This window comes from Fusarium oxysporum, chromosome VIII, assembly GCF_013085055.1.
Source record: "Fusarium oxysporum Fo47 chromosome VIII, complete sequence".
Classification (NCBI taxonomy): Eukaryota; Fungi; Ascomycota; class Sordariomycetes; order Hypocreales; family Nectriaceae; genus Fusarium; species Fusarium oxysporum.
This window is the reverse complement of record NC_072847.1, coordinates 1,653,243-1,679,326: the sequence shown is the minus strand read 5'-3', so window position 1 is coordinate 1,679,326 and position 26,084 is coordinate 1,653,243. Positions and strand designations below refer to the sequence as shown.

The window sequence follows — 26,084 nt, the reverse complement described above, 5'->3', positions numbered from 1 at the left end:
GGGCACTGCAGGTTGAATGAAACTCGGATCCGAGCCGAAATGATCAAGACTGCAACTCTACGGCTCTACGGCTTTATCAAGCTCAAACAACAAACATCGAGACTGGGTCCCAGTTCTGTATGAAGGGTGTTTCAACTACAGAACAGAGCTTCATCAGTATCATGCAGTTAGTCATCTCTCTCAAGCCTACCAGCCAGCCTTATTAGCCGTCGTGCCGTGCATCGAAGGGCTGTAACAACTCCACAGTTCATAAGGATGGCCCCTATTTGTGCATGTTTCGTTGCCCGCAGATCGGTTGATTCTCCGTACAGTACGGAGTATGTATGGCTGCTGAAGTTAACTCCTCATGCCAGAAACAGCCATGTTCGCTTGCGGTACCGTTCTTTCAACACTTCAATTGCGATACATCATGACTGGTAACTTGCTATTGATATCTTCTGGAAACGAACCGTCAAAAAGTGATTTCTCGGGCGTGTCCGATTGGCTTTTCGAACCATAAAAACATTGGCATCGTCATCAGTATCGCACCAAGCTTCTGCCACTATTCATAGTCTCCCACTGATACCCTTCCTGATTCATTTGATCGTCTGCACTTTGGCTTTCATGATCATCCCGCCGCCGGACAAGGCGCTATACCCCAGAAGGCCAGGTCTTGCCTGAATCGATTAGGACGAACGACAAAGCTCCACTGGCTTCCAAAGCTAATCAAGTTGTTCTGCAACCGGCCATAGAGCATGGCGATGTAACGAACGACTGGAATAAGAGCACGTATCTTCAATTTAGATGGTGGCTAGCGGGTGCTTTTCCTTTTGCGAGAGTTAAGACGTCGCTTCATTAGCTGATGAGACGGGCTTGTCAATGCCTGCCCGTTCGCTCCAACTTAGAAACCATGCCATGCCATGCCCATCTCCCATGGATACCCACAGCCAAGTAGATGGCACCATTACTCCACCTCACCGTGGTCCTGGTCTGGCTTTGAATTGGTTCCGGGAAAAGGTTCGCTCGTTTGAGGAACCGGCTCTTTGCAGGTGCTGATAAATTTCTTCCTGTCGCCCGCCATGCAGCACTGTCACAGCAGATGCGATGATCATCACTATGCATTTAAGTGCATGGCTTTGGTCCCCGCCACGAGCCAGAACCAGTGGGAGCTTTGCTGGGCAACCAATGGATCGACCACTTATGACATGGGGATGTCCAGTAGAAGCTGGATCTCTCAAGCGATACTGAAGTGGGGGAGGCTCCGAGCTCAAGGCTGCGCTGAGGAATTTACACACTGTATACTTGGATGGATGCAAGCAGTGATTTGTATGTCTTTGTAAGGTGACCCCAGGAATTGGAGACCGCAGGACTTTCACTCTGGTGAGAATACCGAGGTAGGCGATCGTGTCAAGTAGCCAGCCAGGCCTGGCCTTGTCAGCGACCTGGCGTGCTTTTGATGCTCTCCAATCTCCCTGAAAGTGCACTGATGGTGATGAAATGGAGTGCATACAGAGAGGGTCTGTCCCCTGGAGTCCGCTTTGATAACCTCCAGGATGTTGCTGTAAGTATTGGATGGCTACCAGGGTCCAGAGTTCCCTGACCCTTAGTTCAGGTACAATTTGGGTACCGTACGATTTGCTTCAACAGCAATTACTATCCAACTTTGAGTGAAAAGATATTTACTGAGGTATAGTGTTGTATGAGGAATTCTAGTTTTCCTGCAAAGTATCTCTGTTGATTCAGCCGCTCGTGATAACGGGCAGACTTAGAACCCATCTTTCACTCACCAAATCTGTACATGACCCGGGTAATAAACGAGATCCATGGGTCCTAATGCAAATGAAAGTGTCCGGGGCTAAAGCGGTAGCAGAGGACCCTGCTAACCAACTCTAGTAGGTAAGGTTTACCAGAAAGGTACCGGGTAAACACTGGGGTTTTCTGCAAAACAAGCGGTACCTGACTGGGATGGCTCATCTCATCTCATTTTCTTTTTCTCTTCTTTGGCTTCCAGTGCCAGACCAGTTCCCATCTGGCTGGCTCCAAGAGCTCAAGGCACGCCTCTTTCTATCTTCTGTCCAATCAGCAGCCGGTACACTTTCATTGACGGTGTCCCCGGCCGCATCCTTTTTTCCCTCTCCCAATTGCGTCCATCCTCCACCGTCTTTAATTCTGCTTCTGCTTCTGCTATCTGTTAACTCATTCTCTCTCCTTTCTAAAACCACAATCCCGCCCTTCTGTGATTACTGCTTTGTGCCCCTTCCGGCTTCCAGTCCGTTTATTTAGGGTTTCCTCTACTGTATTTACTCTACTGGGGGTGTTCGATCCATTCTCATCTTCATTCCCACCCGCTTATCCTGTCCTGTCACATCCCATTTCTTCCGCATACCCGCCAGCCGCTTTTGCCTCTCCAGCTTCTTTGCCTTTCGCCCTCTAGCATCGACGTATCATCACCAGTAAAGAAGAGGACATTTCGCCGCCGTACCGGGTCATCACAATCGAAGTTTGTTACTGACTGTCTCAACGATATTTGTGAGGTCAATTCAGAAGGTTAGTTACCACATCCCAGTTCTCCACGCGATTGCGCCTGTTCATTTCTTTCTGTTCCTCACTTCATCACCTCAATCCCAGAACAGCATATGAGGTAGCCACGATACACCCCCTGTTCTCCACCCCCCGGGCTACCTAAAAAGCTCCAACCTTTAGGGGCCCCTCACCCCCTGGCCCAGGGGAGGAGGCGCGAGAGATTCCGCCCTGGGCTGGGCCTTTTTGACCTTTGCTGGCACGACTCGTGTGTCGTGCCCCAAATTGCAGCCTCTCTTCTCCCCCAGTCGTAGCGCACCTTAGTCCCAGTCAGTCCCGGTCCCGGTCTCCAGTTACTGCGCTACGCCAAAAGCTGCTTCTGCATCTCCTTTTCTCTTCCTTCACTCCACCTTTTTACCTTACCTCAACCTTACATCGCCTTCGCCTTCGCTTTCGTCTGCTTTTTCCATCTCATCTCTTTTCTCTTCTCTATACCTTGACAAGTCGAGATCCTTCTGCCCTCGACCAGATTGTCTTTCGTTAGAGCCACGACTTCGAGCGTTGTTAATCACTAACGTCGACGGCTCTAGACTGTACCCATTCACCCACCTATCTCGCGACCACGACGACACACGTAAACACCGCGTCGTCGACGTTGTTTAATCAATCCCAGCATTTCCTATAAGCCTTGCGAAAAACAGGAGTAAACAGCACCACCGTCACAATGGGCTGCGGAATGAGCACAGAGGAGAAGGAGGGCAAGGCCCGGAATGAGGAGATTGAGAACCAGCTCAAGCGCGACAAGATGATGCAGCGAAACGAGATCAAGATGCTTCTGCTCGGTATGTTTACCAATTACTTCGGCCACGCGCGATTCTCAAGCAATGAGTCGCGAAGACTGTCGATCTGGCCGCTCTCTAACACGCTCACAGGTGCTGGTGAATCTGGAAAGTCCACCATCCTCAAGCAGATGAAGCTCATTCACGAGGGAGGCTACTCACGCGACGAGCGGGAATCCTTCAAGGAAATCATCTTCAGCAACACCGTTCAGTCAATGCGTGTTATCCTCGAGGCTATGGAGTCTCTCGAGCTTCCGCTTGAGGACCAGCGCATGGAGTACCACGTTCAGACCATCTTCATGCAACCCGCTCAGATCGAAGGCGATGTCCTCCCCCCCGAGGTTGGCAGCGCCATCGAGGCTTTGTGGAAGGATCGTGGTGTGCAAGAATGTTTCAAGCGATCTCGCGAGTACCAGCTTAACGACTCAGCCCGATAGTATGTACATCTGAGGGAAACAACTACTTTCGTTTACTAACATTCAATAGCTACTTTGACAACATTGCTCGCATTGCTGCTCCTGATTACATGCCTAACGATCAGGATGTCCTCCGATCTCGTGTCAAGACCACCGGTATTACTGAGACCACATTCATCATCGGCGACCTCACATACAGAATGTTCGACGTCGGTGGTCAAAGATCCGAGCGAAAGAAGTGGATTCACTGCTTCGAGAACGTCACCACCATTCTTTTCTTGGTTGCCATCTCCGAGTACGATCAGCTCCTCTTTGAGGATGAGACTGTCAACCGAATGCAGGAGGCTCTCACTCTCTTCGATTCCATCTGCAACTCAAGATGGTTCATCAAGACATCGATCATTCTGTTCCTCAACAAGATCGATCGTTTCAAGGAGAAGCTGCCTGTCAGCCCCATGAAGAACTACTTCCCTGACTACGAGGGCGGTGACGACTATGCCGCGGCTTGTGATTACATCCTCAACCGTTTCGTCAGCTTGAACCAGCACGAGACCAAGCAGATCTATACCCACTTCACCTGCGCAACCGATACCACTCAGATCCGCTTCGTCATGGCGGCTGTCAACGGTAAGTTACCCCGACTCGAGTGTTGCCCAAATTCCAGTATTCTAACAAGTCGCAGATATCATCATCCAAGAGAACCTGCGTCTCTGTGGTCTTATCTAAATGATTTTTTTTCTTGCTGTCACAAAATACGAATACCCTCGAACTTAATAACGACACTGCTTAGATGGGCCACGGGGATATGGCTCACGATTTTTTCTTGTACTCGTCATTCCGGAGGAGCGAAGGCGCAAGTCAACAACTGCGTGACTCCTAGGGTCGACGACGGTTACTGACGGTCCGGCTCACCCATTACGCCAGATATACTACTAGCTTTGGCTGTGCCCAGGTCGACCTTGGTTCCATTTCTTTGTAAGGATTTTCCGGTTGATGGATGGGAGTTGCCTTGTATCACAAAAACGTCTTTTTAAAGGGAGAAGGATTTTAAGAACGGTGGACCACGGATGATGAAGCCGCGAAGGCCAGTGGTCATGGCCGCCCATGACGTCGGGAAGATATGATTTGCCCGTTCAAGAGCGTGACGGACGAGGCTGGAAGAAGGGGTCATTATTTGCATCTAAACAGTACGGGCGACGGAAGATGGTGGTCATCTACTTTGTTTAATTACGAAACTCTTTCCTACCACTACAGTCCATGCCTTTTTACCCACCACACGTTAGCATTGTATTGTTTACTCACTCGTCACTCGGATGCGGTGTTTTCTCGTTTAATTTCAACTATCAAGTATACTGTAAAATAATGATTTGGCACGTCTTTCGTCTGAAACAACACACCGCCTGTCGCAAATTCCGCACCTGTCTTGTTTGCTCTTTTCGCTTGCATTTTGACTCACATTTCTTTTGGCGTATGTCTTGAAGTCAAGCCCAGTGCCCGTTTTTGCGCAGAGCAGAGGATGTTAACGCGCGCTACCCACGCACGTTTCTCAACGGGGACACATCCGGGTCCATCACCCTACAGAACTATGGAGGTTTTGTCTCTAAGATATGAGACATGCGTGGGAGCAGTTGGATGTTGCTTGTGATGATGTCCTCGAGACCGAGATAAACAAGATCATGTGACTTGACTCAACTTTGGTCTCCCTCCTGGGAGGAAGAATATATATGAGAGATAGCAAGAAAGGGAATGTTTCACGAAAACCGTACAAGTGGCGCCGATCCAGCTTCTACCGCTCATATCAAAAATGCATATGCAGCAAATAGTCGTGTCCTATCGCGACTTACGTGTTTAATGATCTTGTTTGTTTCGGCTATCTCAATTCTGTCAGGACTACCATACTTTAAGGCTACTCGTTATAGACTATATCCGACAATCTCAGCATAAAGGTATCCCAGAGCCTTTGAGTTGCTCTTGCTCGAGATCGATACTGGTACAGATAGTAGTCGATATCCCTCTAGGGCCAACCTAGACTGCCTAGCCTCCAAGACTACTTGAAAGTTGCCATACACTTGCTAGCCTTGCTAGCCAAACTCTGCCCTTGCTATCGGTTTGTCCTGAATACATGATCATACAATTGTTGGTAAAGAAAATAGTTCGGCTGAACTGCACGAACATCGAAGAGTGGCGACATGTGTCTTGAGTCGAGCCAGCCCGCGGTACTGAAAAAAGAAAAATTCGCAAAATGAAATGGCGGATGATTATTGCTCGAATATGGCCTACACGCTCATAACTACGAGCATGTTGATTTGGTGCACAGTCTTCTCATCCAGTGGTGACACAATGTGTATTCCAATAGTAGTCTCAAGACAGAGAGTAGCCCGAAACAAGCGGCAAACTCACTTGAGATTACACAATAAGCGAGGGGTTCCAAATTCTGGGTTAAGGGAGATCAAGGAGCACTGCGACTTGGTTAGTGGGTTGCAGTGAACCGTGTGAGTGGACTTACATCACTCGACTTTTCTATAGGTTTGTTGACTGGTCTTTTTATTCTTTTGTGTTCTGCGTATTAGATGCATTGCTGAGGGTCGTCATAGCATTAAGCCTTGCTCAATGGAAGTTTTATGCGTCGGCGGTCTCACTGAGCATGGAACCACTCAGTTCTCATATGGCGGAGTGTTTAAGAGAGCGAATGCCATAGGATGTGCTTCGATGTTTCCCTGAGAAAAGCCTTCCTGTGACGAGGTTTGCTGAGCAGACTGCTCCTGAGAGGAAGGTTCATGGGAAGAAGTATCTTGGGAAGCGTGCTCCTGGTGGGCATTGTTCTGTGAAGAAGGCTCTTGGGAGAGTGGCTCCTGGGATTGATCGTCCCCAGAAGAGATTTGCTGGGGAGCAGCCATCCCAGAAAGCTGGGTCACGAAAGCATTACCCTCGGGGGTGGCAAGGAACTCGTGGAGTTCCGCAAGGCGAATACCAAGCTCCTCGGCAGCCCTTTCTACTTGTGCAAACTTTCGTTCTCCTTGGCTCATAGCAGCGACATTTGAGACAACATTGCCGATCATGTTGTTGGCGGGACCTGGCAAATTCTATTCGCCGGAACCGATTCCCAAGGACTGGAAAATGCTCAGAGCGAACTGGTTACGCATTTGAGGTGCCACGTAGAGGGACGCGGTAGCTTCTCGGTTCATAGGGAGGATGCCCTGGGGAAGCGCCTGGGGATTGAGCTGGGCGTATTGAAAAGGCTGAGTTGGCATCCCCGCGGATTGAGGATGATACAATGGTGCCGGGGCATAGATGGAGTTTTGGTTATTCTCTGGAAAGTTTGTTAGTGTCGATTCATAATATCGGTGTGGCATGAGGGTCAACTTACCGTGAAAAGTGCATCGAGAGCCACTGGCATTGAACCAGCAATTTGTGCAGCTACCACACATCTGGCCATCATAGATGATACATTCAGACCAGGGACCGTGTCCTTTGGAGCAATTCTTGCAAGAACGGCTGACCTGGACTCCAGTGAGATGAGCCAAGAAGGCTTCGACATTGCTGCGGCGCTCCATATTCAGAACCATGTCAGAGCGACGTTGCCGGATAGGTCGTAGTGATGCTTCGCCGGCTAGCTTTTTACCGAGAGTGCTGTCGATCAGTATTCTGCTGCCGTAGATTTCTAGAGCGACGTCGCCAGCTGTCAGCTGGGGTGTGTCTGATCCAACTGTGTTGTTGGAAGGATTTGAGGATGTAACACCGGTTCCATGGACCTGAGGATTACGGTGAGCGAGGGTTAGAGTTCCCTCGACCTGCTCAGCTGAGTGGCTGCTAGTGGTATTGAGTAAGTGTGTGGACGCAAGTGAGGGAAGCTCAACATACTCATTAGTGTTATAGCTGCTGAAGCTACTGAAGTTGTTTTGGTTGGATGAATCAGTCGAGTTCTTTAGAGTTTCCTGAGAAGAAGTTGGCTCATGAGGAGCAGATGGAACTTTCTCCTGGCTCGACCCAGCTTGCTTCGTTCCCTTGGTCTGCTTCTTCGCAGCAATGCGGTTTGAAGAACGTGTTGAAGTATTGGGGAGGGGCGTGTGTCGGCGCGTGCTGCGCCCAGCCTTCATTTTGCCCATTCTGAAGGCGAAGGGCGAGATACAAATCTCGAGGGTTGCCAAAGAATCGCAAGGTAAACTTATACAGAGTCCTTGGGAGACTAACAGCCGGTGTATGGTAAAAGAAGAATATCTAATCAACAATAGTAGGTAATTTGATGTGAGTGCGAATATATCCTTGACAAGGATAAAAGGAATGGGTGACAAAAAGAAGGGAGGGAAGAATAAAAGAGAGAAGCAGGCTGGGGGCAAAAGTAGCTGTGAGTTGTTGGCGAAGTGCCCCCACTGTTTTACGCATTTTCTACGCGCCGTGCATCTCGCGCTCCAGCACAGTACGTGAGCAGGCGAGGTCACTTACTATGGGCAGGCAGATGCATTTCTCTGACGTAAATGTAAACATAGACGCGTACAGTTATTTCATTGGCTCTATTAATCATTCACTTGCAAGAACAGCACAAGCTTTGGTGAACATGCGGCTCTATGCAGGAGTGTCTCTGGTCAAGTTCACCAAATTATGGTGTTCAACCCCTATGAAATTGGTGAACTCAACTCATTGAACTGGAGAACATCCAAAATATCATATAATAACTCTCTTTCCTAAATCTCTGGTATCCTGAATATCTTACCTGCCCCTGCGTCATCATTGATTGGGCATATCGATGCTCTAAGCTCCGTTCTCTTCAATGTTGCCCAATGGCTTATTCAACGAACGGACGAGTAGATAACCAATTCACTCTTCAATAGGTTGTTCATTTTATCTAGTTCTGAGATTCTATTGCCTAGCACCAGAAGCCTGTTCCCAAATTCCATCTCCTCGTCCCTCGGTGATCTCCTTCCACTGCATCGCAAACTCCATCAACCCTCCCTGGCCACCCATGCTTGCATCGACTACCTCTTTTGGTAGCTTGTGCGCTGAGTATTGGGGGCTACTAAAGTTGTATGCAGCTGGGTCATCCTTTTCTATTATCCTGAATTCAGGGCTCATTTCAGGTCGATACTCGATATCGTCATCCTCCTCCTCACCTTCTGTGACTGTGTCATCACCGCTGACATCCGCGCCGGTCTCATTACTTGATGTTCCATAGAGGGGGTTCTTAACATCCATCTCGAGAAGCTCTTGCCAGCCAAAAAGGAGACTGTCTGTTCGAGGAGCCCATGGGTTGATATCCATTAACCTGACTCTTCCAAGTCCATCTTTCTCAAAGGAGTTCTCTGGAATGTAAACATCAAAGACGAAGCTGGCGTCAGGAAATGTGAACCTCAGTTTCTCTCGGAAGAATGTCTTGATCTTGCGCCACAGCTGAGGTCGAATCTGCTCTAAGAACGCATAATGATTGAGATCTCGCTGTGTGATACCAATGAGAGTTCTATGCTTGACGAAACATCGAAATTCGAGGGCCACATGAGGGGTGAAGAATGGTCTTAGAACAAGAATGGGTGCGTATGGCTTGGTCGGAGGTCTTGGAGTGCAGTCATCAAAGGCGTGATCGAGGTCGTGAGAAACAAAAGAAGATGACTTAAGGAGTAGGTAGATGTCGTTTGGGGTCGTGCACTTGAGTGTGTTCTGATGAGGCGAAATCCACTTGGCATCCTTTGGTGAAGACCAGTTCAACTTGGGCGCAACTGAGCCACCTAATTCTGCAATCTTCTCTTTGATGAGATTGTGTGTCTCCGGGAACCTCTGGTTAGGAGGGAGCCTTTCTGGCTCGTCTTCCTCATCATCTGACGAATCGGCATCCTTAACTTGAGGCCTTACAGATGTATTGGATGATGCATGCCATTCTTCTTCAGGCTCGTCTTGATTCTCATCATCATCATCTGCAAGAACTATACCGTCTTCATGGAGATACTCGACGAAAGAAGGGGGCAGCGGTATGATGCGAGATTTGAGACATGAACTTCGGTATTTGGGAAACCAGGAGTCGTAGGAGCAGTTTTGGATGTGATCTTTAGTGACTGGTGGGAAAACGAGCTCGGGCGCATCGCCTTGGCTGTCAGCTTCAGCTGAAGCGGGAACGTGAGGCATCTTGGGTGTTATCGAAGGTCTTGAACCAAAAGCTTAGAGTATTAGAAGTCCTCAGTATCCAAGTATTATGTTACTTGTATGAAAAGAATAAAAAGTAATGGGCTGTGCTGTCAACATTCAAATGTTGACTCACTTACAAATTATCCAAATATTCCATGCCCCTCCATCATGGAGGGGCGATAATTGCTTATCTTATCTTCCGAGAGAGGTAGGCGGTAAAGATTTATCTGGAGCGACAGCGGCAGAGAAGGGTCCTACATCACCAATATCCACCTTGCCTGTTGCTGTCGCATCCATCACAGATCTCGATTGTCCATAACATTATCAGCGCGCCAGCTTATACCAATAGTCCTTTCAACACTCAAAACACAACACTCTACCTACTCTATAATGTCTGATAACGTTGGTCTCAACACTCCCCGTGGCAGTGGCACCTCGGGCTACGTCCAACGCAACCTTGCTCAGATCAAGCCTCGCGACTACGGCGCTCCTTATCCCAAAGACCTCGATAGCTTGCGACACAAGCAACGGCAGCCAGACAAGGGGATCCTGGAGCATGACCGCAAGCGCGAGGTCGAAGTTAAGGTCTTTGACTTGAGGGACAAGCTTGAAGAAGAAGAGTACAACTTTGATTACATCCAATTGCATAGCTGACTGTGCTAACACGATCAAGGGTCGACGAGGACGAGATCGATAGGCGATGCGACGAGCTCCGACAAAAACTCTTCGCCGAGATGAATTCTGGGAGGAGAGGCGGCCAAAGAAAGACATTCAAGCAACACCAGGTTCACGAGATGGCTGATGCCAAGATTAAGGAGAGCGAACGACTACGGAAAGCATTGAAGATCAGCGCAGACTATGAAGAGGGAGGTCATTGGAAGCGCCAAGAAGAGAGGCTGCGCGATGCTTTGGAGAAAGAAGAAGAAAAGGATGGAGGTGACGATAGGAAAAGTGAACCAAGAGACTAGGTCGACCACCAAACTCAAAAAAAAACAAAAAACATCAGCCACTATGTTATCGGAACTTGTGTTTTGAGGGGGAACGCAGAGCTTTCGGTATTTGGGCAATTGTCAAGCATCTGGCGGTCTCTCATGCTTCGCCTGAATCGGCCATTCCTCTCGAAGTTCTCCATCCGTTGAGAACATCAACAGAGCGGATAACTATAGCATCGGTTCCTGGATAGTTTTACTGTCGTGTTCCTGTTCATTTTCAAGCGGCGCATGGCGTTCAGGTATTGGGACTGATTGAGCCAATTTACATTGTATAGGGTAGGATATTTAACACTGAACACGGGGGTTTGTTCCTTCAAACAACGACTCATAAATTATTGTTGGGCTCTGTATTCTATTGTGTGTCGCTTACAGTGGTTCTGGAGTTTCTTATTATGGCCACTTTGCTTTGTCTTGGCCATGACTCTGCGAATGATAATGGGTACACGAATATAAGCTGGTTGATCTACTCACTTAGATACTTGCCTAGTAGTACAGTCCTTGATCCGACACAGGTCGAATGATGTTCAAAGTCCTCAAACCTAATAACTTACTAAATGTATATGAACCCAATTATATCTTTGTATAGCTTTTATATAGAGACTGTTCGTTTTCATCAAGAGTCAGGTTGGTCGTTACGGTCTTGTAAGTTGCGACGTGACTTGGCACATGCTCAAGTTACAAAGACCCGCTATAGCTTGAGCTTCCTTGAACTTCACACGTCACTTAAATCACCAACGACAGCACCAGAGACGGGGAAGATCCAGGAGATCGACAACCAAACAAAAATACAACCATGGCGCGACTCTCGCATTGTACCGTACCTTCAATCAATAGAAGCGCAATCGATATTGCATCGGCAGAGCTGGGAAACCTGCTGCTGCGACTACAAAAGACCGTTCTTCATACAGATAGCGACCGCGAACGACGACTACGATCGAGCGAATTCGAAAGAGCACGAGTAGCATCTGTAAGAGTGCCTGTGCCCGATTCCACATCCGTATACACTGACTCTGAATTATAGAACCTCGAATACGCACGAAACTCTTTGACGAAACTAGAACACGATGCGCTGGGGATTAAAGCGCCAGGTCGGAGGGCTGAAGTACAAAGCGACTTGAATGGGAAAAGAGAGCTTCTAGAACTGCTACTGGATCGATTAGAAGACTTGAGACAAGTAAGAAATGGTTTACAGGACAAGGCAAAGGATTTAAGCTGACATTACGACAGGTGGCAATTGAAGAGGACGAAGATGATGGGAGTACCGACGGAGAAGATATCCTCTCAGAAATAATACCGACGCCGAGCGATAGCATGGTCGATTCCATATCAACAGGCCAACCCACTGAAAGCTCAGGACAAGATGATGATGCCGAGTCAGAACCCCCCGAGGCAACAACGATACCAGTGACAACAGCCACAGTACCAGCACCGGCATCAACAACACCCTCTGACACGTCTACGACATCGCAAGAGCACAAACAGCAACCCACACAAACAACGCAGAACCTAAGATCAAGAGGCGCACCTTCATCTCCATCAACGCCCGCCCATTCAACAGCACGCGCGGCGCTTTTCGCCAACCGGAGTAAACCCTCTACTCCCCAAACATCAACAGCAACAGCCGAAGCCTTACTTGACCATCAACGAGCCGAACAGGAAGCCCTTTCCGAATCGATTCTTCAGATGGCGAGTGCTCTAAAGTCAAGCTCACAACGGTTCTCAACTACTCTTGAGGCAGACAAGGACGTAGTGGCGCGTGCAGGTGAGGGAATGGATAAGACGGAACAGAGCATGGAGGCGGCGAAGGGGCGAATGGGTATGCTCAAGAGGATGACAGAAGGAAAGGGATATTTTGGGAGGCTACTCCTGTATGCATATATCGCTTTGCTTGCTGTGGCATGCATACTCGTGGTCTTTGTTTTACCGAAGTTGAGGTTCTGAAGCTCGGAAACAACAAGGAGACTGGCAATACCACATCGGTTTATGTATAAATGAATAAATTATAAGCCATTACGAGCATTGCTGTGTAACTAGCTATCGTTCCATATACGCCAAGCCTACTGAGCGACTGTCCCCAAGTTTCCCAAGGTATGCACGTCCCAATCATATGCTGCCCCAGCCGATAGTAACCCATTCTCAAGCTCCCTAGCAATTGGGGTTGAGATTCAAAATTGATAACCCGAGACCTGGCGCACTCGTTTCTGTCATGCCCAGCAAGATAGCAAGCCTGTAATACCCATAACCATCAGATGAACTCCAACTAAAGAGACTCTCGTGTCTCGAATTCGAAGGAGATTCCCATCTCGCCTACATCACCAGGAACCACGGCGGCGCCCTCATCTGCTGCATGTGAGAGGTCTTTCTTATCAATAGAAGAGGCTGGGGTAGTAAGAGCACTCTTGGTCTCTGCGTGCATAGGGGCATCAGGCGGTTTGTCTGCTTCCTGAATTTCTTCAGACTCAGGAGGTGATTCGGCCTTCTTTTCGCCCTCATGGGTCTCTGAATTAGCGATAGCTGCTTTTTCGTCTTGAGAATGCTCAAACTCAGAAGGGGGAATATCTTCCCTTTCTTCTCGAGGGATTTTAAAGCTGGAGCAGGAATCGTTTTCATCGGTAAGCTTCTCAGGATCAGGAGGAGAAGCCATTTCAATGTCGTCTCCAGACTCCTTTGGATCCGCGCCAGACTCGTCCTTTGGAGCGCAAGGGGAATCGGGAGGTGAAACCATCACTTCGTCTTCGTCTTCTTCTTCAAGGGCTCTTGGGCCATCATCAGACTCATCTTCAACCGAGTCAGTCTTACGCTCTTCTTCCTCGAGGGGAGGCCACGGCAATCCACGAATCCCAGCATTGATCTCTCGACAATACTCAATGTCGTGCTTCAGACGTCTCCCGATGGGTTTCCCTCTGGACTACATATTATTAATACATTATTTTCATGAAGAGTAATTGACTTCAGACATACCGGAGGCTCGTACTGAAAATACGAACTGGGCATTGTTTGGGCTAGTGACACGCGATCTTGCCAATCGATCCCGGTCTTCTTTTTGAAGAAGTCCACGAACAGCCCCATCTGCGCCCTCCATTTTCCCTCGTGAGGACTAGGGCGGTGATACACGGGCTGAGCGCTGCCCTTATGCTTGAGAAATTTGGCCGTGAACCAGTACAAGTGGGGTTTGGCGTTGGACTCCCATAACTGTTTACTGTTAGTACCAAGACACACGAGAGGGAGAGATCTTACTTACGCAAAGAGAATACTTCTGTCCGAACTCGCCTGTGAACTCATTATCTCGAGTGATGTCGACCTGGTAGACAAAGTTAAGACGGTCTCGATAGAGGTGGAAGAGGTCTAGTAGAGCTTTAGTTTTCATAAATCAGCAAAACTTTGAAGAACATACTTGTGTTAACAAATTTCTCCGCGTTTCTTTTACCCTTCTCGATCCGAACCTTTTCTCTCTTCTTTGCGTTTTCCTTTGCGACGAGACTTCTCATGGAATAGTCCGCTTCAGGCAATTTCTTGTTCTTGACTGTCGAGTACTCGAACCAGTCACAATGAACAATGTGAATGCCCTTTCCAAGTTTCAATGCCTTTCTGACTATAAAGTTATAAGTAGTTACCACAGAAAGAGAACAAGAAACAAAAATTAGTACCTTTGGGAAGTTTCTTGTCGAACTGTTCCTTGGTGCAGAGGAGATGAGTGACAGTCTCGTCAAAGTCCTCGATAAAGACGCCTTTGCGAAGTGAGGTCCATCGCCTCAGGTTTTCCACTGTCAACTGACCAGGGAGAGGCCCTGCGGCTGCAATTATACGGCTCTTGAAGATCTGAGCAACCATGTCTGCTGCAATTCGTGTAATGTTGATAAATTGTCGAAAAGCTGAAGGACGAGGACCGATCAATGTTGTACTTGGGTCTAGGAGGTAGAAGTCGAATGAGGAGAAGAATAGAAACTGAAGAAGGAAGAACAGAATAAGTATTGGTAGGCGAAGGTAAAGATGTCTTGTGGCAAGGGATGAAGAGGTTGTTGCTGGTCAGGACCAAAAGTGAAAGATGATGACTTTAGAAGAGAGAAAGTAGTATCAGCCTTGAGATCCTCTACTAAAGACCGAGGGCCTCGTTATAAGATAGAATAAAGAGTGAGAGTATAGGAAGAGGTTTAAAAAAGAAGAGAAGTTAATGTAAAAGCTCAAGATCAGCATTTGTTGTGATAAGAGATGAATATGCGAGACTGTGAGCCTAAGTGCATGTTTGATGGCGCCTTAGGCCATGGGAAAGAGAGTGCATAGAACGGGATGATAATATTTGTGCCTCGTAGAAGGGTTCCCACGAAAGAAATATTATAAGGACCACCTGAAAGAGGGGGACACTTTGAAATGGATTACAACCCCACACCTTCAATCAAACCTGAGTGCTTATGGGAGTTTTCTGCAATTGTATAACCTGTATTTTATTCTGCCTCTTATCGAATTTCCTTGGCAGCCTTTACAAAAGCTGCGATCTTGTCTAGGCTTTGTTTTCCATCCACCTCCACACCACTACTTACATCAACACCAATCACTCGATCAGCCAGGGGACCCAAAGCCTTGACAGATTCAGCCACATTGTCAGGGTTGAGACCACCAGCAAGGAAGACTCGAAGCTCAGGATCGCTCTCCAGAACAGCCTGGACATTGGTGACATTGAGAAGCTTGCCGGATCCAGAGCCGGAGTCAAGAAGAGGAACAGTATGATATCCTCGACGCGCAATTCCAACTTGGCCAGGCTTGAAGCATCGGACGACAGGCACGGGGATGAGGCTTGCCCACTCGATAGGCTCGTCACCATGAAGCTGGACTAGGTCAAGGTCGTATTGCTTCTGCTTCTCCAAAACCTCGCTCAGAGGCTGGTTCTGGAAAATACCAACGAGCTGAGGTCGAGGGCTACGAAGTCTTTGGGCAGCAGCTTCGAAGTAGTCCTTGGCTTTGTTGTCTACTACTGCTACTTGGGTTTCGTATTTTCGAGTGCTAGGATATGTGTGCACTGCTTCTGAGATTGCAAGGGCAGTCTCATGTGAGATACATCGCTTGGCACCAGGAACAAGGCAGATGCCAACGAAGTCTGCCCCTGACTCGGCAGCTTTCAGGGCAGCCTCAGGACTTCGAGTACCGCAAATCTTGACGTACAATGATGACGCGACATCAGATTTAGCAGGGGGCTCGGTTCCAGAACATAGTTGGCTAATGAAAACACTGGCGTCAGGGGCTCTCATGATGGCCTCACCAACTAGAACAGCATTGACACCATCCCTCTTGTTCATCAAAACGTCATCATGGGTGTTGATACCACTGAGCGCGCAAATGATTGTGCTTTCAGGCACCATGCTGCGTAGCCGGCCTGTGGTGTTGAGATCAACTTCAAAGCTCTCGAGGTTACGGTTGTTGACACCGATGACCTTGGAGCCCAGCTTGACTGCAGTCGTCATCTCCTCAGCATTCTGAACCTCAACAAGAGGCTCCATACCCAATTGGAGAGAATAGTTATATAGTCTTTGTAGAAGCTCAGAATCAAGCATCTTGACAATGAGCAGAACAGTATCCGCACCAGCCAATCGTGCCTCAAGGATCTGATACTCGTCAAAGATGAACTCCTTACGAAGGATTGCGGGTCTGTTGGGCATGCCATCCAAGGCTTGTCGAACGGCTCTCAAGTCCTCAATACTGCCTTTGAACCACTCAGGCTCAGTAAGCACGGAAATGACACTTGCGCCTGCCAAAGCGTACTTTCGAGCTTGTGCAGGGGCGGAAATATCCAGCGCAAAGATGCCCTTAGAAGGAGAACCGCGCTTGATCTCAGCCATCAAAGCAACGTCAAAAGGAGACTGTCGTAGTCGGTTGACAAAAGGAATCTGGGGAGGGGCAGCGTTAAGATCGTATGCAACTTGTAGATCCTCAAATCTTTGAGAAGGAATTCGCTTCTGAGCATCCACAGCAGCCTTTCGGTTGGCGTAAATTCGCTGCAGAATGTTGTTCTTCTTGGACTTGGGTGCAGCCGAGTCGTCACTGTTGGCAGAACCAGACTTCTGGAACTGAGTGTTCTCCTCCCAAGTACCTCCTTGCATGCGGAGGAAGTTTGTGATCATAGCTCGTCCACCTTCAGTTAGGATACTCTCAGGGTGAAATTGGACACCTTCAATGGTGTACTTCTTGTGACGAACACCTTGAATGACACCAGGGGAACCATCAGGCTTAGCCACCCAAGAGGAAACCTCCAGGTCCTCAGGCAAAGTGACGTGGGTACCTGCAAGAGAATGGTACCGAGTAACTGGAACACCCTGCTTGAGACCAGAGAACACACCCTTGGAGTCATGGGTCAACGGTGAAGTCTTGCCATGGAGCCATTCACCAGCTGAACTGACTTCTCCGCCATAGACATTAAAGATGCACTGACTGGAAGGAGGTTAGAGTAATTGATATACAAGTGAAAGACCAACACTTACAGGCCCATACAGACACCAAAGATAGGAACCTTGCCAGCAAAATGTCTAATGACATCGCGGCTCACACCAGAATCAGTCTCGGGGTGACCGGGACCGGGGCTGATGATAATCTGGGTGGGTTTCTTGGCAATGATTTCATCCACAGTGACCTTGTCATTTCGATAGACAGTAACCGTAGCTCCTGCAAGAACGAGATACTGGTAAATGTTCCAGGTGAAAGAGTCGTAGTTGTCAATAAGAATAAGGTTAGAGGCCGTTGGAATTGGAGGCGAGGGATCAGCCTGGTGAGGCGAGTGATCGATAATATCTGAGGAACCCATTTTCTCTCTCTTTTTTTCCTCGGAAAAAACAACAACGAGAAGGGAGAGTGCTTGAAACCGTGTCTTCGTAAAAATGAGTTATTTTACGAGACTGAGAGCGGTGACGTTGCAAAAGGTGAGTCACTTTAAGTTCGAATAGAGTTGAACAAAGAAGCTGTGAATGCGACTTTTGGCCAGTGCGATACTGACTAGCGCACTGTCGTCTCTAGCTGAGACACAATCGTTCGTACAGTGCTAACTCTATATGGTGAATGGAGGCATAAGGTCCGATATAACTGCCGTCCACTGAAGCACCGGGTAAACTTGGGCTAAATTGGAGCTCTCTAGCTCAGGTCCAAAAAGTTGACCAGCCAAAGCTCGATCCAATTCATTCGCGACCAGGCGCGTCAACAAGCATCAAAATCAAACTTTCTTCGCATCCACCCTAATCGCAAGGTGATGCATCGCATGCCACTGTCGCCTTTTTGACGCTCTTTGCAATGGCGCCGGTGGCCGATCGCATTTACTTCCCCTCCCTAGAACAATGCCTGACTGGGGAGCGGGTACTGCTGTAAGTTGACTGACTGCCTCTGCAGCTCTCGTCTCTTGCGCTGCCTATCCATCTATGTACACAAACTCACTGCTAACTCACCCCTCAGCTCTTGGAAGCTCATCGCAACTGCGCTGTCTGATAGTTCTGGACAGAGAACTACGAGTTCTGCCGTTATCGAATTTTTGAGCGACGACTATGTTCACCGTCTTCTCGAGGACCCTGCCAGCACCTTCGCACCCGCAGATGAAGCTACGAAAAAGGTCTTTGAAACAAAAACGGCCCCGATAAATGTTCCCGCAAGCTCAGATGGACGACCTGATATCGAGTCGATCAAGAAAGATGCCGAATGGCTCAGCAAGAATGCCAAAATCAACCTAGTCGCAGCTTTGCGTGTGGTCGTGATAGAACACCAGTCTCGTCCTGCGCGCCATCTCAGTGGCCCATTATCGTCTCAAGATGCGAAGAATTTGCAGGAAGCTGCCGGCCTTAACAATGGCCAGGGGTCAGGACTTCTTTTGGACCTAGGATCGGCGGCTGCGCTGGATGCTGAGGAGATCTGGACTGAATTCGAGAAGCCCGAGACGAGACAGCGACGCCTGTTTGATACGTATCTTACCGAGCGCCGTTTTTTTATGATGTCTGCGGACTATGCCAACTCGATCAAGCTATACGAGAGGCTGCCGACCTTCGCCAGTGTTGATCTCGACCTAGCCAAGACCTACCGACTGAAGCTTCCCTCACGAGACGATGCCGAACCCCTACTCCCGACCTACCTTCAAGTTCTCACAGACTCTATGTCTCGCATCGAATCAGGTCTAAAAGCTGTAACGGACGAGAAGTGGGTGACAGAGGAAGTCGAACTAGATTGGCTGCGAACGCTTCTAACCGAAGCTATCCATGCTTTGTCTGTTGTATTCCAGATTGTTGACAGTTTTGGCGACGATTTTGCACCTTCAACTGCCGTCAACCAGTGGTTTTCTTTGATGGAAGTTTACAGATTCTTTGACGCTGTTCAGCCGGTACGTATTGTACAACTTGTTGATGGCAGACTTGTACTAATAGTGCCTCCAGATCCACGAGAGCATTGCGCCTCTGGTTTTGCCCCTGAAGACACTTTCAGCCGCCGTGTCCCTGATACTACTCAAGCCAGCTCGCTCATTAACCTATCTTTCCGAGAGAGAAGAGGATGCTACTCAAGCAGATACTTCTTACGATACATACCTGCTCTCATCCGACGTCCTTGAACAGGTCCACAAGAGCATACTAAACGCTGCCGAAGCCGATTGCGAAAGTGCTTCACCCGTCATTTTCGCCTGGACGCTTCTTCTTCATCGCATGAATGTTTCCTACCAAAGTCGAACAGAGAAGCGTGATAATTTGCTACAGCAAAATGCCCGAGAAACCTTTGAGGCAGGAGGTGTGGTTCGACCGGTTGCAAGACGAAACTCGGCGGGCAGCATCTTCTCCATCGAATCTTCGAAATTTGATGGCTTCCTCGAGAATGCGACGTCATCCAAGGACCTTGTCGTGGTGGAACAGCTTGCATCGCAAGTCACGGCTCAAGGCCGTGTCTTTGATGTTGTTTCTAATATGGCAACAGCATTGGGTCCCTCAGATGAGGGTAGCATGACCCCTTTACTCAGTGCTCGTCTTCGCAATGTCTTCCTCGAGCTTCTTAAGGTGTCATACCCCATCGTTGGTTATCAGTCCGAACCAGTAAGCTCCCTTCTTTCGATTCTAAGCGCCGGCCGAAATTACTGGGACATTTCAAACAAGGAGAACCTCTTGGAGAAGCAAGATATTCTCGCATCCATGGTCAATGATGATCTTGCACTAGAGTTCTTCTTTCAGCAAGCCCTTGACAGATACCCCTATGAATTTCTGCCGTTTATCACTCTCTGCCGAACTCTCGCCAGTGCTACTAGCCTCCGTGAGAGCGATCGGTCTCAGATGATCCTTAACCTTTTACGTGCAACACCCACACTCACATTCGTCCTTCCTGATTACTTCCAAGAGTACGAGCTCGCTCAAGAAGACGAGAACACCAATACTTTCTGTTTGCTGCAAGATATTCCCATCATCTCGTTATCCCCTTCGTGGCGAGGAAGACGTGTCGAGGACGATGCGTACCGGATACCAGCAGGCACATATGGACGATTTGTTACGGATACAGGTAGAGTTGTCTCAATGGAGTATCCTCACTCAACTATTTCGCTCCTGGGTCGACGACTGGAAATCAACCTGATGAAGGAAGGCTATCAATCTGAACTTGGAATGCTCCAGCCAGAAGAAACTGCCGAAGTCATCTCTTTGTTTGCGACACTCATTCGCATGGATCATCTGAACGCCGCCGGGGGGGAGTCCACCGGCGCCTTGGTGTTTTCTGACAATGATATTCTTCATGAGGCAAAGAAACATATTGATGCGGGTAGTGGCAGAGATCTCCTAACAGTCGTCTGCGAGACAATGGACTACTACATGCAGGTTGATCTTGCGGAGAGCGAGGACGTTGTCGTCACTATCCTGAACTCTTGCGTCCAATTCCTCGATGCGATCCTGCCTATATACCCTAGCAGAGTGTGGTCATATCTTTCTCGATGCGAGCTCTTGAGTTCCGAGTCCAGAGCTGGTAAGCTCACCAAGGTCGTGGGAAGCCTCGACCTGGTCCAGGAGAGGCTCGAATTTTTACTATCTTGTCTCAGACTATTCTCAAACCTCATTGACACTGCAATGACTTCCGCTGTTCAGCGACGAGCTGGTATTCATACCACAAGCAGAAATAAGTCAGATCTGAACCCATGGCTGGGCACAGCAGATAAAGTTTTGGCAAAGGTCAGCTACGCCATTGCCCAAGCAGGCGTAGACATCTTTGAGAATACTTCAACCTGGAGATTTGCGTCTGACACATGCCGCTCGTCAGTGCTCCGAGAGGTTGTACCAATCCTGCAAAAGGTGATTATGTATAGCTACAGTCTTGGCGATCCTTCGACCTCTGAGAATCTGACTTCATGCCTACGACCTGCCGCCTCTTATGTTATCGACTGTTTTGTCTCGCCCTCAACTGGATCTCTGCGATTCCAACCCCTTTTATCATCCCTTATCACAGCATTTACAACCGCCGACAGTACCCTCTATCCAAGACGCGTAGAGATGGTACAGGCACAGTTAAATTCAGTACTTGAATTTTCCGCAACACTACTACGCGTCGCCAATTATCTAGAGCAATCCTCTAGCATGATCGAAACTTACCTGTTCAAAAGCTCCACCCTGCTTGCACGGCTATGCGCAGTATCTGACCATTTCCGCAAACCCACCATGTGGCTGCTTGAGTCTTTGGTTGTAAATGCTGGCAAATCCTCAAGTGAGCCCCCGTCACTGCTCGGTTACTTGGGGCCTCAGATTTCCAAGTCTTTTCTCCAACTCCTATCAATCCTGGGTAAGCCCTTTGAACTCAGGGGCGAGGTTAAGGCCACATGGAAGTTCTTTTCGGCTATTCTGAGGAACCGACAACAGTGGATGTCTAACTGCCTGCTTACCGGGCAGACCCCTAGGGAGGCAATGAAGAAAGACAAAAAGAAGACGGATGCTTCTTCCAGCTCGGTATTTGCCACTGGGCTTGCCAAGCTTGGCAAGTTGAAAGATCTAGAAATAAGCGAGGCCCTGGTTATTTTGGACTTTGTCGCCTCTGCCCAGAACTTCTGGCCCTGGACAGTCTTCACACTCCAGAAAGACACCGCTTATCTTGATGGGCTTAGAGAATATGTCCGAGACCTCAAGTCATCCAGTATCACCGTAAAGTCTGACCCTGTCCGTGCTGCTTTTGACGCAAGACTGGCCGCGTATATTGCGGAGACATTTGCCATGCAGCTTTACCACTCGCGGCATCTGGGCAACTCTGGCACATTGGCAAAGAGCCTTGTCGGCGATCTCGACTACTACTTGCGTGATGGAGTTGAGGTTGGAGGTTACAACAAGTCTCTTCACAACAACTTCGCCCGAAACTTTTCCAACAAGTATTCAGACTGCCCTGTGGATTGCTTCAAGCGAACCATCCTGGAGCCGCGGGAACTCGGCAAGAGTTACTACTATGACTTGGAACGCGCCGATCAGATGCTACGATTCGATCCAGGCTGGAAAGGTCGCAAGGACGATGGTTTCAAGACAGAGATGGAGCGCGCAAACACTAACTTGTCTTTAGTTGACGCTCAGCTCGTAAGTGAATGTGTCTTGCGTACCATGGACATAGCTAATGATGTTATTTCTAGGCCCTTTTCCATGCCTGGGAGTTTCTACTTGTAGAGCTTTCAACATGCATGCCCAAGAACGACACCGTGGAGAAGCAAATGCTGCAGGTTGCCCAACAATGTCTCAATGCCAACCAAGGAGTTCCAGGACCTGAACACATCTTCCTAAAGCTTGTCGGGTCCAGGGCGAGCCTTGCGCTTGTGTTGATCCAGCGCCTTGTCAAGTCATCGGTGCCAGTCAAGGACATCAACCAGCTTCTCTCGACCCTTGTTGGTACCATGAACGGAGTCGAGGAGCCTTGGGGCACTGAATCTATCTCGTACTACCGCACCCTTCTAAAGGCTCTTTTCGTTACTCTGCGTGCCTACCAAATCAGTGGCAAGAAAGCAACCGAATCTCAGGATGCCTTTGAGGGCACTACCGTGACAGTTACACAAACTGTGCTGAATATCCTTGACCGAGTTGTGGGCAGAGGTTTCCGCGCACTCGTTAGCCTTATTCACGACAACGAAAATAGTGTATCGCCGGAAGATCTAGGATTGTTAACAGCCATCCTTCAAGCCTGCATAAGTCTGCCCAACATGGATCAATCTCAAACTCAAGTCCTTAACATCATGGCCGAGCATCAAGTCCTCCATGCTGCCTCGTCTCTCTACTCATGGGCAGATAGACTGGCGGATCAAGGCGACCCTATCTATGGCGAATTGAGCATGCTATTTTTGCTTGAACTCTCAACTCTCCCCATGGTTGCTGAACAGATGGCATGCGATGGAATCTTGAGCAACATCCTATCTGCGAATCTGACTAAGTTCATGCTGAAGTCCAACATTTCTCCCTATTCAGATTCCCCTGTGGTGCAACGTTGCTACGGTATCTGGGCCAAAGGACTGTTGCCGCTAATGCTGAACTTGCTCACAGCTTTGGGTGCAACTGTTGCTCCAGAGGTTGCGTACGTTCTTAATCAGTTCCCTCACCTACTGGAAGCAAGTGTGGACCGGTTTGAAGCACCTGGAGCCAGTCGTACTCAGTCTCGGGCGTCACCGCACTACCTGACCCTTGTCGCGATATCCGAGGTTCACTCTCTTGCCCTCCTCACACGAGTGCTTGCTGCTCTTCGTGTGAACAACAACCGGGACATTCCTGACGTGGAATGGGACTCGGCAAACCTGCTAGAGAACGTCGACTTTTGGTTGAGCACAAAGAAGTTGCTAAAGGAGCGACTCATGCCCTTAGGTCAGCGTGAAATGGACTGGCGTGGCATGAAGCCTGCTACAGGGGCATATGATAGTCTTTTGGAGGAGAAAGCAGTGGCTCAATTAGATGCCATCAGGGATGTGCTAAGTGAAGAAGCAGATAATTGAATATGAACATGGGAGCTTAGAAGAAACGAGTGATAATCATCAAGGTGTATATTATAAGTATCTTAGGTCAAGGGCGTTGGAATAGGATGTACGCATTGCGGAATGGCATAAGAGAGACTTCATTTGATTTCGTTGACACAAACCGACTTATCCTGTGAACCGGCTCGCCGGTCTGTAATAATTATTTGCGATCACGAAATGCTTGCTGCCTTGTCAAGTTGAGTTGCAAGGGCGAGAAGGGACATCAGAAATGAGTAAGAATGGGTTATAAATTCATTCCATGGTGACAGCTTAAGCCCAAGCGCCTCATGCCTGTAGCCCGTAATAATATACAAGTGCATCTGGTGCCATGAGACCTGGCCACACGGCGTATCATGGTCATAAACAGCGTTCCGTCTTTTCGATCTCATATATAATCCGGAGCACATCTGATATCAACAGAACAGATTTTGTGTGTATTTCCCCTTGTCGTCCTCCTTGCTAATCGTACATGTCTCGTCTCTCGAGTATTTCGCGTTTATTTGTTCATCTGAGCTGTGAGCTGGGCGTTGTGCTCTTGGAAGCGGTCGCTGATGCGCTGTTGAGAAGCCATCCACTTCTGAACGCATCGGTTGATGCAGCCACTTTCTCGGGTTGAGATGGCCTTTGAGGTGAAGTCATCGACACAGGACATGAAGCAGTGCTCAACAAGACCACCAAATGCCTAAGACAAGTTCGTCAGCAACAATTCGAACGCAATACTCGTTTGGGGTACATACACCCATAAACTCCTTGACCTGGCGCTTCTGCATGCGCTGCTCAAGAGTGCGCTGCTCAGCTGCGGAAAGCCTATGATTGGAACATGTTGATTAGAATTGTGACTTGGTGACATAAATCGAGCATGAAGAGACTTACATATCCATTTTGACGGTTTAAGGGGGGTGATGTGGTTGATGAAATCGAGGTTATAAGGCTTGTCGAGGTGGATTGACGTTGTCGGTTTGATATGGAGACTGAAATTTTGAGATAAGCAGGCTAGAGAGCTCGGGACTCGGCCGGGTTGGGCTTATCGGCGGGATCGCATTATCGTTTTACCCCGGATTGGCTGAGCTTTAAATGCACCACAACTGTTATTCCCGTTTATTATAGTGACGCTATTCAGACTCGTGTGATACATCAGTATGTTGGTTTCAATCTTTCTTCTACAGTTCTGGAGCAATTTCATTGTTGAATGCTTATTCTGATATTGCAGCGTTTGCTCTGGTGGGAGCTTCTGACGTAGCTAGGTACCCATGATAGTGGAGTTGAGCTTCTTTGACCAGCTGAAGACCTACGTACACTTGATAACAGCCATTACTATTCTTGTCAGTTACGGTTACTGAGAGGACTTAGACAACCATCTACTGAGAGACTGCCATGTGAGCACCTCTCCGCTTAGCTACCCCCCTCCAATGCTCTGCAGATCCACACATCTACAGCTCACCACGTAACTCAGCTGACCAAAACGAGACAAACGTTGGAGGTAAGCATGGCAATTGCTATTCTTATGTTTTCAATTGATGGCAAAAAACATGAAACACTGATCGGCGCGGCACCTCGTCTGACAAGTGCAGTTGGGTCGGGATTGGATGAGGCGCAGTCCATGTATGGTGCCTAGTGTTTGATGTGCAATAAGATAGACGTCAATGACCAAGATATATGCCTTTGCTCAAAGAAGGACGTACAAATTGGAGGTACATGAACTATAACCTGACGTGAAAGAAACTAAGGTATAGCATGGGCTGTATACAAGGGGGGTTATGCTTTCAGAACTTCTGTTACTCGCCGATATCTACAAAACTGAAGCATGAGATAGGCGACGAATCAGAACACAGAGAGGATTCAAGAGAGGCGAAAGACTGACGTGTGATGGTTGCAATCTTTCAACGTCCTTGGAGATGTACATGCCAAATATGGAAACATCCATCAGTCGCCAGTCCCTTGTGTCAATGCCAACCATGCATGCCTAAGGTACCTAAATCAAAGAGAAGTACGTACTGTACATCAGCTAAGAGGTTCAGCTGTCTAGTCTAAAAGGTAAACATGGAGCTGATCCGTTTTACTACCCAAATTCCATTCTCTATACAAGAAAAAGTCTGTTGGTGCACCAAGTGAGACTAGGGTCTTAGCTTCAGAGTCGAAATGAAAAGAGTCTCGATTTGGACAGTCAACATAAACAGCGCTGTAGATCGAGACGGTGACAGAGACTCCAGAGCGTCCTCAACAGTGGAGGCATCCAACTAAGATTAACAGTTCTTTTTTGGGAGTGCAGACTGCAGAC

At 48.4% G+C, this 26,084-nt stretch overlaps 8 protein-coding genes across 8 annotated transcripts; 4 read left to right on the top strand and 4 right to left on the bottom strand.

Annotated features, from left to right (window-relative positions):
- The first annotated feature begins 3,111 nt into the window (after positions 1-3,111).
- On the top strand, positions 3,112-4,677 carry FOBCDRAFT_47871 (guanine nucleotide-binding protein). Its single transcript, XM_059612211.1, has 4 exons — positions 3,112-3,341; positions 3,432-3,774; positions 3,825-4,381; positions 4,437-4,677. Exons 1-4 carry the CDS (start codon positions 3,224-3,226, stop codon positions 4,478-4,480), a joined length of 1,062 nt encoding a protein of 353 aa, XP_059465608.1. The 5' UTR covers positions 3,112-3,223; the 3' UTR covers positions 4,481-4,677.
- A 1,731-nt stretch (positions 4,678-6,408) lies between these two features.
- Positions 6,409-8,025, bottom strand: FOBCDRAFT_252263 (uncharacterized protein; the record flags this gene model as incomplete). The annotated part of the gene is made up of 4 exons (XM_054706496.2): positions 7,616-8,025; positions 7,122-7,564; positions 6,894-7,064; positions 6,409-6,827 (listed from the first exon to the last, which is right to left on the bottom strand). Exons 1-4 carry the CDS (start codon positions 7,858-7,860, stop codon positions 6,409-6,411), a joined length of 1,278 nt encoding a protein of 425 aa, XP_054562471.1. The 5' UTR covers positions 7,861-8,025.
- Positions 8,026-8,568: 543 nt separating this feature from the next.
- Positions 8,569-9,992, bottom strand: FOBCDRAFT_229371 (cell proliferation protein CDC123). Its single transcript, XM_031188543.3, has one exon. It carries the CDS (start codon positions 9,863-9,865, stop codon positions 8,612-8,614), a length of 1,254 nt encoding a protein of 417 aa, XP_031035808.2. The 5' UTR covers positions 9,866-9,992; the 3' UTR covers positions 8,569-8,611.
- A 263-nt stretch (positions 9,993-10,255) lies between these two features.
- Positions 10,256-10,833, top strand: FOBCDRAFT_142636 (cwf21 domain-containing protein; the record flags this gene model as incomplete). The annotated part of the gene is made up of 2 exons (XM_031188544.2): positions 10,256-10,485; positions 10,539-10,833. 2 exons carry the CDS (start codon positions 10,256-10,258, stop codon positions 10,831-10,833), a joined length of 525 nt encoding a protein of 174 aa, XP_031035809.2.
- Positions 10,834-11,579: 746 nt separating this feature from the next.
- On the top strand, positions 11,580-12,872 carry FOBCDRAFT_229367 (uncharacterized protein). The gene is made up of 3 exons (XM_031188545.3): positions 11,580-11,824; positions 11,879-12,031; positions 12,085-12,872. Exons 1-3 carry the CDS (start codon positions 11,651-11,653, stop codon positions 12,796-12,798), a joined length of 1,041 nt encoding a protein of 346 aa, XP_031035810.1. The 5' UTR covers positions 11,580-11,650; the 3' UTR covers positions 12,799-12,872.
- FOBCDRAFT_166217 (indole-3-glycerol phosphate synthase-domain-containing protein) lies at positions 12,873-17,772 on the bottom strand. Its single transcript, XM_031188546.3, has 7 exons — positions 17,328-17,772; positions 15,396-17,277; positions 14,505-14,802; positions 14,252-14,449; positions 14,099-14,202; positions 13,819-14,049; positions 12,873-13,765 (listed from the first exon to the last, which is right to left on the bottom strand). The coding sequence occupies exons 1-7, from the start codon at positions 17,645-17,647 to the stop codon at positions 13,118-13,120; spliced, it is 3,681 nt and encodes a 1,226-aa protein (XP_031035811.3). The 5' UTR covers positions 17,648-17,772; the 3' UTR covers positions 12,873-13,117.
- Positions 17,773-18,034: 262 nt separating this feature from the next.
- On the top strand, positions 18,035-23,981 carry FOBCDRAFT_166214 (nucleoporin subcomplex protein binding to Pom34-domain-containing protein). Its single transcript, XM_031188548.3, has 4 exons — positions 18,035-18,197; positions 18,286-19,198; positions 19,251-22,391; positions 22,445-23,981. The coding sequence occupies exons 1-4, from the start codon at positions 18,127-18,129 to the stop codon at positions 23,783-23,785; spliced, it is 5,466 nt and encodes a 1,821-aa protein (XP_031035813.2). The 5' UTR covers positions 18,035-18,126; the 3' UTR covers positions 23,786-23,981.
- FOBCDRAFT_229360 (Tim10/DDP family zinc finger-domain-containing protein) lies at positions 23,982-24,808 on the bottom strand. Its single transcript, XM_031188550.3, has 3 exons — positions 24,680-24,808; positions 24,544-24,613; positions 23,982-24,488 (listed from the first exon to the last, which is right to left on the bottom strand). Exons 1-3 carry the CDS (start codon positions 24,685-24,687, stop codon positions 24,303-24,305), a joined length of 264 nt encoding a protein of 87 aa, XP_031035815.1. The 5' UTR covers positions 24,688-24,808; the 3' UTR covers positions 23,982-24,302.
- Between the last annotated feature and the right edge of the window lie 1,276 nt (positions 24,809-26,084).

Bases quoted from the DNA above. Each gene is read 5' to 3' on its own strand.
- FOBCDRAFT_166214 (XM_031188548.3), top strand. From the start codon at position 18,127: ATGGCGCCGGTGGCCGATCGCATTTACTTCCCCTCCCTAGAACAATGC. The intron at 19,199-19,250 runs GTACGTATTGTA...TAGTGCCTCCAG, and splicing joins TCTTTGACGCTGTTCAGCCG to ATCCACGAGAGCATTGCGCC. The intron at 22,392-22,444 runs GTAAGTGAATGT...TGTTATTTCTAG, and splicing joins CTTTAGTTGACGCTCAGCTC to GCCCTTTTCCATGCCTGGGA.
- FOBCDRAFT_229371 (XM_031188543.3), bottom strand. From the start codon at position 9,865: ATGCCTCACGTTCCCGCTTCAGCTGAAGCTGACAGCCAAGGCGATGCG.
- FOBCDRAFT_47871 (XM_059612211.1), top strand. From the start codon at position 3,224: ATGGGCTGCGGAATGAGCACAGAGGAGAAGGAGGGCAAGGCCCGGAAT. The intron at 3,342-3,431 runs GTATGTTTACCA...ACACGCTCACAG, and splicing joins GATCAAGATGCTTCTGCTCG to GTGCTGGTGAATCTGGAAAG. The intron at 3,775-3,824 runs GTATGTACATCT...AACATTCAATAG, and splicing joins CTTAACGACTCAGCCCGATA to CTACTTTGACAACATTGCTC.
- FOBCDRAFT_229360 (XM_031188550.3), bottom strand. The intron at 24,489-24,543 runs GTATGTACCCCA...AACTTGTCTTAG, and splicing joins AGGTCAAGGAGTTTATGGGT to GCATTTGGTGGTCTTGTTGA.
- FOBCDRAFT_166217 (XM_031188546.3), bottom strand. From the start codon at position 17,647: ATGGGTTCCTCAGATATTATCGATCACTCGCCTCACCAGGCTGATCCC. The intron at 17,278-17,327 runs GTAAGTGTTGGT...ACCTCCTTCCAG, and splicing joins TTTGGTGTCTGTATGGGCCT to TCAGTGCATCTTTAATGTCT. The intron at 14,050-14,098 runs GTAAGTAAGATC...AACAGTAAACAG, and splicing joins GACAGAAGTATTCTCTTTGC to TTATGGGAGTCCAACGCCAA.
- FOBCDRAFT_229367 (XM_031188545.3), top strand. From the start codon at position 11,651: ATGGCGCGACTCTCGCATTGTACCGTACCTTCAATCAATAGAAGCGCA. The intron at 11,825-11,878 runs GTAAGAGTGCCT...TCTGAATTATAG, and splicing joins AAAGAGCACGAGTAGCATCT to AACCTCGAATACGCACGAAA. The intron at 12,032-12,084 runs GTAAGAAATGGT...ACATTACGACAG, and splicing joins GATTAGAAGACTTGAGACAA to GTGGCAATTGAAGAGGACGA.